The 18,718-nt window shown below is 41.9% G+C and overlaps 1 protein-coding gene across 6 annotated transcripts in view; it reads right to left on the bottom strand.

Moving 5' to 3' along the window:
- Positions 1-7,779: 7,779 nt before the first annotated feature.
- LOC115162644 (echinoderm microtubule-associated protein-like 1) overlaps positions 7,780-18,718 on the bottom strand; it is a 100,222-nt gene continuing 89,283 nt past the window's right edge. For all 6 annotated transcript variants that reach the window (XM_029714129.1, XM_029714125.1, XM_029714126.1 and 3 more), the window contains 4 exons: positions 10,611-10,698; positions 10,386-10,481; positions 9,476-9,606; positions 7,780-9,380 (listed from right to left, as the gene is read on the bottom strand). In XM_029714129.1, the coding sequence (XP_029569989.1) occupies positions 9,255-9,380; positions 9,476-9,606; positions 10,386-10,481; positions 10,611-10,698 (441 nt within the window). In that variant the 3' untranslated portion in view covers positions 7,780-9,254. The remainder of the gene's footprint in view (positions 9,381-9,475; positions 9,607-10,385; positions 10,482-10,610; positions 10,699-18,718) is intronic.

The raw sequence follows: 18,718 nt of genomic DNA, 5'->3' as shown, positions 1-18,718 counted from the left end.
ACGGAAACGCACAGGGTGGCTAAAAACAGACCTCCATCTTCTGCTAGCTTGCTACCTATGGCTCGGCTAGCTGTCTGAATCATTGTGACCCCAACCAACCTCACTACTCACTGGACCCTTATAATCACTCGGCTAAGCATGCCTCTCCTTAATGTCAATATGCCTTGTCCATTGGTGTTCTGGTTAGTGTTTATTGGCTTATTTCACTGTAGAGGCTCTAGCCCTGCTCATTATACCTTATCCAACCCTTCAGTTCCACCACCCACACATGCGATGACATCACCTGGTTTCAATGATGTTTCTAGAGACAATATCTCTTTCATCATCACTCAATGCCTAGGTTTACCTCCACTGTATTCACATCCTACCATACCTTTGTCTCTACACTATACCTTGACTCTATTTTATCGCCCCCAGAAACCTGCTTAGTGTGGTGTTCCAGACGTCCTAGACGCCCAATTCTCATGGCTTTTAGCCGTACCCTTATCCTACTCCTCCTCTGTTCCTCTGACGATGTAGAGGTGAATCCAGGCCCTGCAGTGCCTAGCTCCACTCCTATTCCCCAGGCACTCTCTTTTGATGACTCGTAAAAGCCTTGGTTTCATGCATGTTAACATTAGAAGCCTCCTCCCTAAGTTTGTTTTATTCACTGCTTTAGCACACTTTGCCAACCCGGATGTCTTAGCCGTGTCTGAATCCTGGCTTTGGAAGACCACCAATAACTCTGAAATCTCCATCCCTAACTACAACATTTTCAGATAAGATAGAACTGCCAAAGGGGGCGGTGTTAGCCTGCAGAGTTCTGTCCTACTATCCAGGTTTGTACCCAAACAATTTGAACTTCTACTTTTAAAAATCCACTTCTCTAAAAACAAGTCTCTCACCGTTGCCGCCTGCTATAGACCACCCTCTGCCCCCAGCTGTGCTCTGGATACCATATGTGAACTGATTGCCCCCCATCTATCTCCAGAGCTCGTGCTGCTAGGTGACCTAAACTGTGACATACTTAACACCCCAGCCATCCTACAATCTAAGCTTGATGCCCTCAATCTCACACAAATTATCAATGAACCTACCAGGTACAACCCCAATGCCGTAAACACCGGCACCCTCATAGATATCATCCTAACTAACTTGCACTCTAAATACACCTCTGCTGTTTTCAACCAAGATCTCAGCGATCACTGCCTCATTGCCTGCATCCGTAATGGGTCAGCAGTCAAACGACCTCCACTCATCACTATCAAACGCTCCCTGAAACACTTCAGCGAGCAGGCCTTTCTAATCTACCTGGCCCGGGTATCCTGGAAGGATATCGACCTCATCCCGTCAGTAGAGGATGCCTGGTTATTTTTTTTAAATGCCTTCTTCACCATCATCGGATGGGGCCACAGTGTCTTCTGATCCCTCCTGTCTCAGCCTCCAGTATTTATGCTGCAGTAGTTTATGTGTCGGGGGCTAGGGTCAGTCTGTTACATCTGGAGTATTTCTCTTGTCTTATCCGGTGTCCTGTGTGAATTTAAATATGCTCTCTCTAATTCTCTCTTTCTCTCTTTCTTTCTCTCGGAGGACCTGAGCCCTAGGACCATGCCTCAGGACTACCTGGCATGATGACTCCTTGCTGTCCCCAGTCCACCTGGCCATGCTGCTGCTCCAGTTTCAACTGTTCTGCCTGCGGCTATGGAACCCTGACCTGTTCACCGGACGTGCTTGTTGCACCCTCGACAACTACTATGATTATTATTATTTGACCATGCTGGTCATTTATGAACATTTTAACATCTTGACCATGTTCTGTAATAATATCCACCCGGCACAGCCAGAAGAGGACTGGCCACTCCTCATAGCCTGGTTCCTCTCTAGGTTTCTTCCTAGGTTTTTGGCCTTTCTAGGGAGTTTTTCCTATGGAGTTTTTCCTAGCCACCGTGCTTCTTTCACATGCATTGCTTGCTGTTTGGGGTTTTAGGCTGGGTTTCTGTACAGCACTTTGAGATATCAGCTGATGTACGAAGGGCTATATAAAAAATAAATTTGATTTGATCTTAAATAAGCATGCCCCATTCAAGAAATTTAGAACCAGGAACAGATATAGCCCTTGGTTCTCTCCAGACCTGACTGCCGTTAACCAACACAAAAACATCCTGTGGCGTTCTGCATTAGCATCAAACAGCCCTCATGAAATGCAACTTTTTAGGGAAGTTAGAAACCAATATACACAAGCAGTTAGAAAAGCCAAGGCTAGCTTTTTCAAGCAGAAATTTGCTTCCTGCAACACAAACTCAAAAAAGTTCTGGGACATTGTAAAGTCCATGGAGAATAAGAGCACCTCCTCCCAGCTGCCCACTGCACTGAGGATAGGAAACACTGTCACCACCGATAAATCCACTATACTTGAGAATTTCAATAAGTATTTTACTACGGCTGGCCATGCTTTCCACCTGGCCACCCCTACCCCGGTCAACAGCACTGCACCCCCCACAGCAACTCGCCCAAGCCTTCCCCATTTCTCCTTCTCCCAAATCCAGTCAGCTGATGTTCTGAAAGAGCTGCAAAATCTGGACCTCCACAAATCAGCCGGGCTAGACAATCTGGACCCTTTCTTTCTAAAATTATCTGCCGGAATTGTTGCAACCCCTATTACTAGCCTGTTCAACCTCTCTTTCGTGTCGTCTGAGATTCCCAAAGATTGGAAAGCAGCTGCGGTCATCCCCCTCTTCAAAGGGGGACACACTCTTGACCCAAACTGCTACAGAACTATATCTATCCTACCCTGCCTTTCTAAGGTCTTCGAAAGCCAAGTTAACAAACAGATCACCGACCATTTCGAATCCCACCGTACCTTCTCCGCTATGCAATCTGGTTTCAGAGCTGGTCGTGGGTGCACCTCAGCCACGCTCAAGGTCCTAAACGATATCTTAACCGCCATCGATAAGAAACAGTACTGTGCAGCCGTATTCATTGACCTGGCCAAGGCTTTCGACTCTTGTCAATCACCACATCCTCATCGGCAGACTCAACAGCCTTGGTTTCTCAAAATGAACCTCGACTGGTTCAACAACTACTTCTCCGACAGAGTTCAGTGTGTCAAATCTGAGGGCCTGTTGTCCGGACCTCTGGCAGTCTCTATGGGGGTGCCACAGGGTTCAATTCTTGGGCCGACTCTCTTCTCTGTATATATCAATGATCTGTAATTGGCTTCCTATTTTGCAAAAAAGCATCCATCACTCATGCTGCCAAATATACCCTCGTAAAACTGACCGTCTTACCGATGCTCGACTTTGGCGATGTCATTTACAAAATAGCCTCCAACACCCTACTCAACAAATTGGATGCAGTCTATCACAGTGCCATCCGTTCTGTCACCAAAGCCCCATATACTACCCACCACTGTGACCTGTACGCTCTCGTTGGCTGGCCCTCGCTTTATACTCGTTGCCAAACCCACTGGCTCCAGGTCATATACAAGACCCTGCAAGGTTAAGTCCCGCCTTATCTCTGCTCACTAGTCACCATAGCTGCACCCACCCGTAGCACGCGTTCCAGCAGGTATATCTCACTTGTCACCCCCAAAGCCAATTCCTCCTTTGGCCGCCTCTCCTTCCAGTTCTCTGCTGCCAATGACTGGAACGAACTACAAAAATCTCTGAAACTGGAAACACTTATCTCCCTCACTAGCTTTAAGCACCAGCTGTCAGAGCAGCTCACAGATCACTGCACCTGTACATAGCCCATCTATAAATAGCCCAAACAACTACCTCTTCCCCTACTGTATTTATTTATTTATTTATTTTGCTCCTTTGCACCCCAGTATTTCTACTTTGCACACTCATCTACTATCAAATCTACCATTCCAGTGTTTTAATTGCTATATTGTATTTACTTCACCACCATGGCCTATTTATTGCCTTTACCTCCCTTATCTCACCTCATTTGCTCACATTGTATATAGACTTATTTTTCTACTGTATTATTGACTGTATGTTTGTTTTACTCCATGTGTAACTCTGTGTTGTTATATGTGTCGAACTGCTTTGCTTTATCTTGGCCAGGTCGCAGTTGTAAATGAGAACTTGTTCTCAACTTGCCTACCTGGTTAAATAAAGGTGAAGAGAGAAAAAAAGACTTTAACTAGCTGAATCAGATATGCTAAATTAGGGTTGGACTGAACCAACAGGACAGTAGATCTCCAGGAAGAGGATTGGGCAGCCCTGCTCTAAATTATATCAGTTGTGTCGGTGAACCCCTCCCGCATCTGAACTGGCTACATTGAGGGCACTTGGTCAGGTCAACAGGAAGTATTATTAAAGAGATGCTTTACATTGAAATAGAGATGCAGTAGTCCCAGAGTTAATGATCCAAGGTCAGTTTTTAATTTCACCTCCTGATTATTATGATGACTAACAATGTTAGAATAAAAACTAAAAACACAAGGCTTCAACATGCCATATCTCTCAATTTGTCTCTCGTCTGCAGATATGCTTTGATGTGAGAGAGGATGCCAACCCCCAGTCCCATCATCGCCACCTCAACCGCTTTTAAGATAACCTTTGGGCCAACTAGAGACACTATTATGTAATTGTGATGAACTGAGAGAATATTTGGGTTGCACTGTGATTCGTTAATCATATGCTGCCTTCCCTGCTCCTATGTTCTTACCTCTTTCCCTTTCTGTCTTTTACACCTCTCTCTTTTCCTCTCTTTTTATAATGCACAACATATGTGCATTGAAGTACAGATTGAACTTGTATTTCTAGTATTACAATTGTAATATTTATAATGAATGTATTTATAACAGTTGGATAATGAACTTCTTTCAATAAAGCATTTCAGATTCTCTACTGGTTGAAATTAAACCTTTAATTTGATGAAATACTACGCCTGTCCTTGTTAATCAGATCAATGCAGATGAAGGGCATTAGATATTGAGGTGAACCAGTTTTAGAGTATTTACATGATGCATAGGAAGTGTAGTGTACTGTTTTTTAAATTAATTTCTGTACATATGAATTGCAAATCAGCCTTTAACTAGTTAAATCCTGTTTCTAGTCTATTAGTTACAATGATGTCCCAGGACCAAGATTGGTAAACACTGTTGAAGTGTATAATTGTAATACATACATGCAGACACAGCATCATTCAAAGACTGGAATTTGATACTCCTGTATGACTGAAAAATAATCTCAAAGACCTGAACTGCGCCTTTATTTGCCAAGGTAGAGTACATGATCAGTGAATATATTAAATGTACAGGCAACAATGTGGGGATCTCATGCAGGGTAATAACTACATGTATATATGACTTGCATCCTTGGCACAAAGTTATATTATATTCTACTCAATCCATAGGTTTCATTAATATCATTCAGACTGTTTTGAAGTTGATAGAACTGGCTATGATAGCTGAGGTTCATAGCTAGGTTCTGAACTAATATGTATACCAAACGTTTGGGTCCATACACATATCGGCTAGATAGCTAGCTACACATCCAGAGGCATACAGGTGTTTTTACCCTTCACTGCACAATAAGCAAGAACATAGCTAGCTACGTTATTTCATCTATCTGCATTGCATGGCAAATATCAGCAAGGCAAGCTTACAAAATTGTACATTCAATTTGCAGTAAATTCTTTAGCTAGCTAGATTCTTTACATCCACTGTTTCACAAGACGACAGCCTGGTTTGCTGGTTGTTTCAGGAGTCCCTAAAACATTAAACAACCAGAATTACAATTTCATACTCATGTCACAACACCCATAAAGCTAGCCAGCTATCTAATGTTAGCTAGTCAGCTAGCATGCTAAATCGTGATTTTCGTAAATTAACTTTATGATAAAAAAATATGCTTAATCATGTCTCTACATTAACTAACATATTCCTGTCAACTGTACATTTTTTGCATGATTCCTTAGGATGTTATAATCACTTACATTTGCTTCCATCCCAGTATTTGAAGAAAGTCTCCAGCCATGGGTCGCATAGCATCATATTCATCATGGGAACCACTCGATATGATTGGTCATCATCCAGCGGACGCCGCTGGTGATTTGCATGAAGTTGGTAAAAGTTTATATTTTTCACCGACTCCCACGCCACCTTCGCACCGCCCAAAGGTCCCCCGCCCTCTCCTTTTCTCACAGCTTTCCTTCCATTGAAATGAATGGGAAGTGGTGTTTCACCACACGGTGAAAAAATGCCCGAACAACAATGCATTAGCAGGGCAATTCGAGCAAAGCCAATATGAGGTGATAATGTATTGGGCCTATAACTTACTGCACAAACCTCCTTGCTACAGTACTGTTTTTAATTGGTTAATGTTGCATTGGCTTATGTTTTTTAAGTCATGTTCAAAAAAATCTGAGCAGTAAATCTCAGCTTGCATTTTGACTCAGAAAGTGATCTTGACTCAGAAAAGGTTGGTGACCACTGTTTTAGAGTTTTCCCTGTAAACACTATCTCTTCAATGTGGCAATTGTGATCTAATTAATTCAGTATTAGCCACTTTCAATGCAATATACCGAAACAAAAACAATTATGCAAGACATGTTGTTGTAGGCAGAACGCATCAGAGTAGGATTCTATTGCATTGACACGTACTACTCATCCTGGTCCGGCATAAACAATCAGAGCTGCAGTAGACCTATATGCAAATATACCATTGCCATATATGGATCTGTGCCATTTACTTTGAATTGGACTGTGTTTACAGCATGGGCGGTCGTGAGTGGATGCGCTTGTTTTGAGATCAAAGCGAAAGCTGCATGTAGCCACGTGTGCACATTTTGTTCATATCCTTTGTTAGTTAGTGAGTTATTAGCACAGTTATAGATCATTTGTAGTCAGCAATAGGGGAGTGATTGCTTCCTACAATAGCACAAAACGTGTACATTTCTAGACATCTTTGAAAAGCGAGTCAGGTAAAGAGCAGTGCTGTATTTTGAGACAGGCTTGAATAAGCCAAGTAGCCAATAGGCAGTGGGTAGTATAATTTGTCTGATTCTCTGTAATAAAAGTATGTGAATAAAAATGCATTTTATTTTGTAAAGTGGTTTCTTGCATCAAACAACACAAAATGTTCAGGCACCTCCTTGTCTGAAGGGCAAGTGGATAAACAGGTTAATGTCAAGCCCTGCATGGAACACCACACATTGGCTGCTACTGTAGACTGAATGATAGAACAGCTATTTCTTTGTTAAAATGTTATGGGGTGCACTTTCTCCATTGTTTTTGATGGTAGGCCACTCTGGTAAACCTATATTATGATCAAATAGCCACTAGCCTACATGACCACTGCTAAAATTGTAACTTAAAGTGGGTACAGCCTCAGTGTTCACAGTAAACACGCGCTGGAAATTGCACCAAATGTTCACAATGTTCAAGTTTGAGCTTAGCAGACATGGTATTTGCTCAGTGCCAAATTTTTTTTGAAGAAATTACATGAATAGAGCTGACGCGATTCTTCATCCTACATGTCAGAAAAGCATGTTTGTTCTTCGTAGTATATTTCTATATGAACGTTCCACAATGTTGTGCCCTTTTGAATGCAGCCCAGGTATAACCAATGTTATGCATGCTCTGGATACTTTTCATCACTATAAAGCAAACGCCAGATGAATGACCAGTCCATTTCAGACATTAGCAGTGTGGTACAGATAACTCTTGGTGCGATTACTTTTTCCTGGCTTTGGGAAAGCTTTCAATATGAATTACATGTTTTGTTCATGGATATGCCTAGTAAACAAGAGGCATGAGTCAAGGTGACAAGGTCAGTATGGTAGCTAAGTCACAGGTTCTTTTAAGCCTTGGAGAGATCAAAAACAGCTGTAAATATCAAGAGTGGGCCTTAAGCCTTGGAGTAGTGATTACTTGTCTATGGTAAACAGTGCACAATAGGGGAGCACACATTAGGGCTTTTCACACTACTGAGCCAAACCGAGCCAAACAAGCTGTACTGAGCTAGTCTGGTTACGATTCCATCGTAGTTACTGGAGCCGTGCTGAAAAGGACAATGTGAAAAGAAAATATTGAGTCAGCGCGGTACGGATTGGTTCGGCACTATAGTGTGAAAAGGGAATTGGAGAGAAAACAATTACAGTGCAATGGTCTGATTAGTACAAACCTCTTATTTAGAGAACTAGTTTGAGGACTATACAGGAAGATAAGGGAGGCTCAGGAAGGAAGTGACATCGGCAGCAGGTATATAACAGTGAAATCCAAATATGTTTGAAATGTAGTTCAACTTCAGTCATTTGGGTCCCAAAATGATGCTTTTCAACAGGTGTTAATAATCATTGATTATTCATTTAAATAATTATTCATTTGTTTTTAAAAGGCTCTCTTTGAAATGCCAGTGTGATACTTTATCATGTATTATAGTTTGCAGAGCATTAGTGAAGTAGTCATTATGACACCATTCAATACCTCAGGAAACCAGACAGTGGCAGCAGAGAGTTAATATCTTCATATTCCCGTGTAGCCTCACAGAATTCACATCTATTCAACCGCACACTTGGCCTAGTAACAAACTGCCTGGGGTAAACCTGATGTATTCATTATAAAATACACATCATATGAAAGAGTGTAATCATTGGAATATTGGTCATTTACTCTCTGTCAGCATCAGTTTGAACCAAATGTATGTGCATTCAGTGTAGATCAAATGCATATAGTAAAAATTAAAACTTCCATTACGCAGCCACTCTTACCCAAAGCAATTTGGCTGAAGTGCCTTGCTCAACAGATTTTTCACCTAATCAGCTTGGAGATTCAAACCAGCAACCTTTTGCTCACTGGCTCAACACTCTTAACCACCCACTTTCCAATGTGGAGTGCCATCTCTACCAGGCCAGAGAGGCTACCATTGATATGGCAAAGGGAATAAATTCAACTCCTAATTTTCTATTGGTTTCCTGAGGTGTGAAATATACAAAAAGGACAGACGGAACGATAAAAAACTAAACAATAGGTACTCCCTGTTGTATCATCCTTTTGTTGTGATGCTCTTCGTCCCCAACCCACCCACCAAAAAGCTAAACTCTGTAGTGAAGTCAACCCTAGGAACAGATCTAGAATCAGCCCTCCCCAAATCCTAACCCATTAATGGGGTAAATACAAAACTGATCCAAGATCAGCTTCTGGGGGCAACTTCATCGTAAGCTCATTGTACAGGGAAGCCTCTAGGAGTACAACCCTTCCCCTACCCACCCTACCCTGATCCATAAAGAAACTGTCTGTCTGTTGCCCCAAAATGGTCGCCTCACACTACCCGCCACTGCATGACGCTCATGTCCTTGCCCCCAGTGGAAACCAGGCAACTATCGTCAAACAGGAATTTCACGTTGGTCACATGACTGCTGTGTCCACCATAAACATGACTGGGAGCCTGGAAGAAAAAGAAAATCAATCAAACTGCAATCAATGGCCTCACATCTTCACAGGCTCTTCTCATCTAAATATTCAATAGATTTTCAATCTTACCCGGAATTGAGAGCAGGGGAAAGAGAAAAGGTGGACTTTTCCGAAGTCGTCTCCTGTGACGAGCAGCCTTTTCTCATTGGATCTGGAGACGGCGTTGATGTCAGTCCCGTCGGAGCCGTCAGGCCATAACCCTGTTGATCAGGACCAGAGTTACAGTATCCATCTCATTATGTTATACCCTACACAAAATGTACAAAGTGAATGGTCATACAGTATGTAATCTTGGAAACCCAGAACAAAAATGTTGCGCACTGTAATTGCATCATATGCTCGATTAGGTTCTGGGGGGAGAAGTACTGACAAGACAAACAAAGTTTCCACACCCATAAATTAATCTCTCAGTGTTACGACCGTCGTTTAAATAACTGGACCAAGGCGCAGCGTGAGTAGAGTTCCACATTTTATTGCTCGTGAAAAAAAAAAAAAAAAGATATAACTATCGTGCAAACCGTAGCGCACATAAACAATCATACAAAACAAAACCCCACAACACAGGTGGGAAAAGGAACACACTAAGTATGATCCCCAATTAGAGGCAACGATTATCACCTGCCTCCAATTGGGAACCATACACATACACCAACATAGTATATTTCTATCTAGAAACCCCCCTAGTCACGCTCTGACCTATTACACCATAGAGAACCCCGAGGGCTCTCTATGGTCAGGGCGTGACACTCAGCCAAAGTATGGGTCAAATGGCCTCTTCCCTTCAGAAATTTGAAAGATGCGAAATCGTGATTAGTCCAAATGACCAGTGACAAAAAAATCTGTGCACCGGGAAGTTCCTCATTAGTCGTCACATCCCACAGTCTGTTGACAGACGCTACCATCCTATGTTACGTCCATCTGTCCACGAGACATTATACAGTATGTGTCCAGAAAATACATATCCAGCTGCATTGCTCACCAAAGACTTGGAAGCCCAGAGTGCAGTTGGATGTGGCCCAGGGGATGTCCCGTGTGGTCTCCACACTCACCACCTGTTTACACACTGATGGGATCCCTGGAACGACACACAGCGGATTGAAATGTGGAGGTGCTATCTGAACTTTTCCAATAAGAACACAGATTTTCATTTTCAGTTGCAAAACAGTTTTCTACAGTATGCTTTACTGAACATGACCATACTTACAATAGAGTATCTCATAGTCTCCTGAGTTGGACACCAGGTTCTGAGAGTCCACTGACCAGTCCAGATGGGTGATGAAGCTGGAGTGGCCCTGAGAGACAGAAAGAGAGAGTGTGAGAGACAGAGAGAGATAGTATGCAGCTGTAGTACAAAGGCAAGAGAACCCTGCTGCAGCAGAACTTCACTAGATAAGACATTTTCTGAACATTATTTGTTCAAAACTTGAATACATTTAATTTTTGGAACATAAAAAGTAGAACACATATGTGAAGAAACCCTGCAGTTTTCAAACAGTGAACCGTTAAAGAACCAGTGCAGTCAAAACAGTTATTTTCTTGTGTTTTATACAGTTCCAGTCAAAAGTTTGGACACACCTACTTATTTAAGTGCTCTTCTTACATTTTTTCTGTTTTCTACATTGTAAAATAATAGTGAAGACATCAAAACTATGAAATAACACATGGAATCATGTAGTAAACAAAAAAGTGTAAACTTTTTTTTTTTAAAGCCACAATGTCACGTCTTTCGTAGGTATTGGACCAAGGCGCAGCGGGTTGAGTGCTCATAATTCACTTTATTTGAACACTAAGAAAACTAGAAAATATACGAACGAACAGGATGCAGGCTAAACACAAAGCTATGCAACTACAACTACCCACAATACCCCCATACAAAACAACCCCTATACATAGGACCTTCAATCAGAGGCAACGAGAAACAGCTGCCTCCAATTGAAGGTCAAATCAATAAACTGAACATAGACGTAAACAACCTAGAACTAACATAGAATACACTAACCTAGAACCTAAACCTAAAACCCCGGTACACTCTAAACCAACACCCCTCTACATAAACACATAGCCCAATAAACCCCGAAACACTCTAAACAAATACCCCTTCTACATAAACACGTAATATAACAAACCCCTAAACACTCTAAACAAATACCCCCTGCCACGTCCTGACCAAACTACAATAACAAATAAGCCCTTTACTGGTCAGGACGTGACACACAATTTGCGTTGATGACAGCTTTGCACACTCTTGGCCTTCTCTCAACCAGCTTCACCTGGAATACTTTTACAACAGCCTTGAAGGAGTTCCCACATATGCTGAGCACTTTTTGGTTGCTTTTCCTTCACTCTGCGGTCCAACTAATCCCAAACCATCTCAAATGGGTTGAGGTCGGGTGAATGTGGAGGCCAGGTCATCTGATGCAGCACTCCATCACTCTCCTTCTTGGTCAAATAGCCCTTACACAGCCTGGAGGTGTGTTGGGTCATTGTTATGTTGAAAAACAAATGATAGTCCCACTAAGCGCAAACCAGATGGGATGGCATATTGCTGCAGAATGCTGTGGTAGCCATGCTGGTTAAGTGTGCCTTGAATTCTAAATAAATCACAGACAGTGTCACCAGCAAAACACCCGCACACCATCACACCTCCTCCTCCATACTTCATGGTGGGAACCACATATGCAGAGATCATCCGTTCACCTACTCTGTGTCTCACAAAGACATGGCGATTGGATCCAAAATGTTCCAATTTGGACTCATCAGACCAAAGGACAGATTTCCACCGGTCTAATGTCCTTTGCTAATGTTTCTTGGCCCAAGCAAGTCTCTTCTTCTTACTGGTGTCCTTTAGTAGTGGTTTCTTTGCAGCAATTCGACCACACAGTCTCCTCTGAACAGTTGATGTTGAGATGTGTCTGTTACTTGAACTCTGTGAAGCATTTGTGTGGGCTGCAATCTGAGGTGCAGTTAACTCTAATTAACTTATCCTCCGCAGCAGAGGTCACTCTGAGTTTTCCTTTCCTGTGGCGGTCCTCATGAGGGCCAGTTTCATCATAGCGCTTGATGGTTTTTGCGACTGCACTTGAAGAAACTTTCAAAGTTCTTGACATTTTACGCATTGACTGACCTTAAAGTAATGTCTTAAAGTAATGATGGACTGTCATTTCACTTTGCTTATTTGAGCTGTTCTTGCCACAATATGCACTTGTACTTTTAGCAAATAGGGCTATCTTCTGTATAGCTCCCCTACCTTGTCACAACACAACTGATTGGCTCAAACGCATTAAGAAGGAAAGAAATTCCACATACTGTATTAACTTTTAACAAGGCACATCTGTTAATTGAAATGCATTCCAGGTGACTATCTCATGAAGCTGGTTGAGAGAATGCCAAGAGTATGCACAGCTGTCATCAAGGCAAAGGGTGGCTACTTTGAAGAATCTCTAATATAAAATATATTTTGATTTATTTAACTCTTGTTTTGTTACTACATGATTCCATATGTGTTATGCGACAGAGCCTGGACTCGAACCAGGATCTCTGGTGGCACAGCTAGATGATCTAAAGTTGTTTTGCCTCTAGTTGCACATGATATGCTGGTAGAAATTAGGCAAAATGGATTTCAGTTTTCCTGCTTTAAAATCACCGGCCACGAGGAGCTCCGCCTCTGGGTGAGCATTTTCCTGTTTGCTTATGCCCCTATACAGCTCATTGAGTGCGGTCTTATGCCAGCATCTGTTTGTGGTGGTAAATAGACAGCTACTAAAATATAGATGAACTCTCTTCGAAAATAGTATGGTCTACAGCTTATCATGAGTTATTGTAACTCAGGTGATCAGAACCTCGAGACTTCCTTAATATTAGAGCTTGTGCACCAGCTGTTATTAACAAAGAGAAACACACCCCCGGAGCTTCCCCGATGCTGCCATTCTGTCCTACAGATGTATAGAAAAAACTTCTATATTTACAGTAGATATTCCATTAAAAATCATCTGTTTCCAGCTACAATAGTCGTTTACAACATTAACACTGTCTACACTGTATTTCTGATCAATTTGATGTTATTTTAATGGACGAAAAATGTGCTTTTCTTTCAATAACAAGGACATTTCTAAGTGACCCCAAACTTTTGAACGGTAGTGCAAATGGAGATAGTTTAGTGTCAAAAAAAGGTGGATAAATACATATAAAAAATATATAAATAGTTTCCTGATCTTTATTATATCTCTCAGGTATATGACAGACACTTCCGAACAAACTTCCTGTATCATTTTTTTTTCTGTTGTTCCATGTAGAATATCTATTATTCAATGCGTTTCTATTGGCTAATATAGCAGCAATGCAAAATTCAATGTTTCACCCAATAATTGTTGTATATTTTAAGGGGTCTTAATATATTAAGCCTGGCTTAGACAGGGCTTAGACTCGAGGGATATAATTAACACCAATAAGTTTAGTCTCCTCTACTTGATCAACAGCCACATGATTCATTTTATTTTACCAGGTAAGTTGACTGAGAACACATTCTCATTTACAGCAACAACCTGGGGAATAGTTTCAGGGGAGAAATGAGCCAATTGTAAGATGGGGATGATTAGGTGGCCATGATGGTATGAGGGCTAGATTGGGAATTTAGCCAGGACACCAGGGTTAACACCCCTACTCTTACAATAAGTGCAATGGGATCTTTAATGACCTAAGAGAGTCAGGAGACCCGTTTAACATCCCATCTGAAAGACAGCACACTACACAGGGGCATTGGGATATTTTTTAGACCAGAGGAAAGAGTGCCTCCTACTGGACTTCCAACACCACTTCCAGCAGCATCTGGTCTCCCATCCAGGGACTGACCAGGACCAACCGTGGTTAGCTTCAGAAGCAAGCCAGCAGTGGGATGCAGGGTGGTATGCATTACTTGATTCAGTTAAGGTTTAATACTTAGGGAATGATTTGTACCGAGAACAATGCTTTTAGTTATGTTCAGGTCTACTTTATTCCTAGCAATCATTCTACAACTGACTGCAACTTAGGGTTGCACTGATTTCACTGGCTGTGGGTGCAAGCTTTAACTTCCTGGCTGATGTCTTGAGATGTTGCTTCAATATATCCACAGAGCCTCCCCCTTTTTACTCCAAACATAACAATGGTCATTATGGCCAAACAGTTCTGTTGTTGTTCCATCAGACCAGAGGACATTTCTCCAAAAAGTATGATCTTTGTCCCCATGTGCAGTTGCAAACTGTAGTCTGGTTTTTTTATAGCGGTTTTGGAGCAGTGGCTTCTTCCTTGATGAGTGGCTTTTCAGGTTATGTCGATATAGGACTCGTTTTACTATGGATATAGATACTTTTGCCTAGCATCTTCACATGGTCCTTTGCTGTTGTTCTGGGATTGATTTGCACTTTTCGCACCAAAGTACGTTCATCTCTAGGAAACAGAACACGTCTCCTTCCTGAGCGGTATAACAGCTGCGTGTTCCCACGGTGTTTATAATAGCGTACTATTGTTTGTACAGATGAACGTGGTACCTTCAGGCATTTGGAAATTGCTCTCAAGGATGAACCAGACTTGTGGAGGTCTACAATTTTTTTCTGTGGTCTTGGCTGATTTCTTTTGATTTTCCCACGATGTCAAGCAAAGAAGCACTGAGTTTGAAGGTAGGCCTTGAACTACATCCACAGGTACACCTCCAATTGACTCAAATTATGTCAATTAGCCAATCAGAAGCTTCTAAAGCCATTATATAATTTTCTGGAATTTTCCAAGCTGTTTAAAGGCACAGTCAACTTAGTGTATGAAAACTTCTGACCCACTGGAATTGTGATCCAGTGAATAATAAGTGAAATAATCTGTCTGTAAACAATTGTTGGAAAAATGACTTGTGTCATGCAGAAAGATGTCCTAACCGACTTGCCAAAGCTATAGTTTGTTAGCCTGTCTGGGCTAGGGGGCAGTATTTTCACGGCCGGATGTAAAACGTACCCAATTTAAACAGGTTACTACTCTGGCCCAGAAACTAGAATATGCATATTATTAGTAGATTTCAGACATTTCAACAGGCAAGAGGCAAGACAAATTAAAGGAGGTATAAAACTGAAAGTTAATGGAAGATTAATCGAGGATAGCTACTCTATAGCCTCTACTTTTAACAATTTCTTTATTCAGTCTGTACAAGTTCTGAGGCAAAAGTTGACAGTGAGCGAGTTATGTATCACCCGATGTCATGACTCCCTTAAAATGTTTGATACGATTCCAACTATTGAGGTGAAAGTAAACAAAATCTTAAGCAGCTTGAAAACATCTAAAGCCAAAGATGTCTATGGTTTTGATAATGCGTTCTTTAAAACACAAAGATATTTTATCAATAACAAGGGGCACATCTTTGGTTTTAGAAGTGGGGGGGGCATATTTTTGATATTTGTTTCTTTTTTTAATCCAGTCGGATAAACACTCCAAATAGCCTACCCGACCACTCTAAGACACCCGCATGGTCCTAAAGCACAGCGTTGCCTCGTTTGTATCACATTCCAATTATGTTGCACCCCTGCCAATAACAGATTTGATTCATTTCCCATAAATTCCCAAGGGAATGGAAGTCAGCTGTTGTTACCCCTATATTCAAGTCTGCTGATTGTTTTATGATCAATAATTATAGACTTATAAGTATTTTGCCAATCACTTCAAAGGCTGGAAAGAGGATAGTTACTGGTGTCAGGGCTTTCAGAAGGATTGGACCAATACGCAGCGTGATCGTAGTTCCACATCTTTTATTGAATCGTGAAACCGAATGCCATATACAATAAACTTGAAAATACGAAACGATAAAGCCGTGACGCAGAGCAGGAAAACACACTACTCACAATTAACAACCCACAGCATACAATAAGAAAAACCCCTACCTAAATACGATCTCCAATCAGAGGCAACAAGAAACAGCTGCCTCCAATTGGAGATCAACCCCAAACAATACCCGACATAGAAACAGAAAGCCTAGAACCCACAACATAGAAATAACAACACAGACTGTCAAACAAACACCCCCTGTCACGCCCTGACCCATCTACTATAGAAAATGACCTCTTACACTGGCCAGGACGTGACACTACCCCCCCCCAAAGGTGCAGACCCCGACTGCACACAAAAACAAAAAACAAACACCCCAACACAACAACCAAAGCACAAGCCGCTGGAGAATCTGGGCTGCTGGTCAGTGACCATCTTCGCCCTACACTGGCGAGGAGCTTGCACCGACCGCACCGGGCTGTGAGTGCGTATGGGCGATATAGTGCACACCACACCGTAACTCATCGCTCGCTCCTCCGCACGCCCGCTCCGCCGTGCTCTTTCTGCCAGTACTTCCCTTCGGATTCTCGCGTTGAGCTCCGCGCTTGACTCCTGTACTGGCACGGGAAGTTCGATCAGGGCTCCCCCCTGATGTTGACAAACTCTCCTTATGTCCCCCCCCAAAAGAATGTATGGGGTTGCCTCTCCACCTTGATTATTGGTGGATATAGCGCTTCATAGTAACGTCGCTCCCTCTTGGCTTCCTCTAGTTCCTCCTTCGGGTGACGATACTCCCCAGCCTGGCTCCAGGGTCCTTTACCGTCTAATATTTCTTCCCAAGTTCACGACTCCAAGTAGTTCTCCTCACGCCGCTTGGTCCTTTTATGGTGAGTTGTTCTGTCAGGGCTTTCAGAAGGATCGGACCACAGCATACAATAAGAAAACCCCCTACCTAAATACGATCTCCAATCAGAGGCAACAAGAAACAGCTGCCTCCAATTGGAGATCAACCCCAAACAATACCCGACATAGAAACAGAAAACCTAGAACCCACAACATAGAAATAACAACCAGACTGTCAAACAAACACACCCCTGTCACGCCCTGACCCATCTACTATAGAAAATGACCTCTTACACTGGTCAGGACGTGACAACTGGGTAATTGACTGATCACTTGAATACTAGTGATTTCTCATTACAGTCAGAAAACTGTTATTTTTTGGAGAAGGTTACATTTAAACTGTGTTTTTAGATTTGCAAAAAAGCATTTGATACTGTAAATCACATAATTCTACTCTCTAAACTAGCAGAATGTAATTTCTCCCCCAATGGTTTAAAATGAATGGATTCATATTTATCTGACAGAATAGTGTGTTAGAATCAAACAGAACGTCTCATTGTCTGGCAACTGGCCTTTACGCTTTAGTTTATATATAAATGACCTGCCTCATGTGTGTCATGGTGTTGATATACACATGTATGCAGATTATACTGTTATATACACACATGCCACAACTGCAGAAGAAGTTGCATCTAAGCTAACTGAAGCTTTGGCTCATGTATCACAGTGGTTTGAGTAGTTATGTCTTAGTTTAAATGTGAACAAAACTGTTGGTATGCATTTTTCCATAAGGAAAAAGCATGTCACCATTCCTGACCTCTTTATTGTGTCTGAATATACAGTGCAGGAAACTGCTAAAATAATGGAAACACTCGAGTAAATGTAACGCCCTGGCCATAGAGAGGGGTTTTTGTTCTTTATTTTGGTTAGGCCAGGGTGTTATATTGGGTGGGCATTCTATTTTCATTTTTCTATGTTTTTGTATTTCTTTGTTTTGGGCCGTTTTGTTTTGGCTCCCAATCAGGCACAGCTGTAGTTCGTTGTTGCTGATCGGGAGTCACACATAAGTAGCCTGGTTTTCCTTTGGGTTTTTGTGGGTGATTGTTTCTGTTTAGAGTTTTTCCTGACAGGACTGTTTGGCTGTCGTTTTTGTTTATTTTTGTAGAGTGTTCTCTTTTCATTAAATTTCCAAAGATGAATACACATCCTCCGCTGCACTTTGGTTTTCTCACGACGACAGCCCTTACAGTAAATCAGAGATACAAAGTTTAATGAAAGCAGGTGCTTCCACACCGGTGTGGTTCCTGAGTTAATTAAGCAAATCACATCCCATCATGCTTAGGGTCATGTATAAAAATGCATTATTTTGGCTATTATTTTGGCTACCATGGCTATGCCCCATTTGATGACAATGCCCCCATCCACAGGGCACGAGTGATCACTGAATGGTTTGATGAGCATGAAAACAACATAAACCATATGCCATGGCCATTTCAGTCATCGAAGAGCACCACCTGTTTTTAGCCCACCTGTTTAGTTAAATAAAATAAAAAAAATGTGGTGCCTGTTTTGCATGTTATTTTAGCATTAATACGTGTCACATATCAGTTTGCAAACAATGTAAAAAATGTTTTAGCCTAGCTCAGTGCATTCTGTGGTGTTGGGGCAGCCAGCGGAAAATAATTAGCG

Source organism: Salmo trutta, chromosome 25 (genome assembly GCF_901001165.1).
Source record: "Salmo trutta chromosome 25, fSalTru1.1, whole genome shotgun sequence".
Taxonomy (NCBI): domain Eukaryota; kingdom Metazoa; phylum Chordata; class Actinopteri; order Salmoniformes; family Salmonidae; genus Salmo; species Salmo trutta.
The sequence above is the reverse complement of the archived record's forward strand: the minus strand, read 5'-3'. Positions and strand labels throughout refer to the sequence as shown.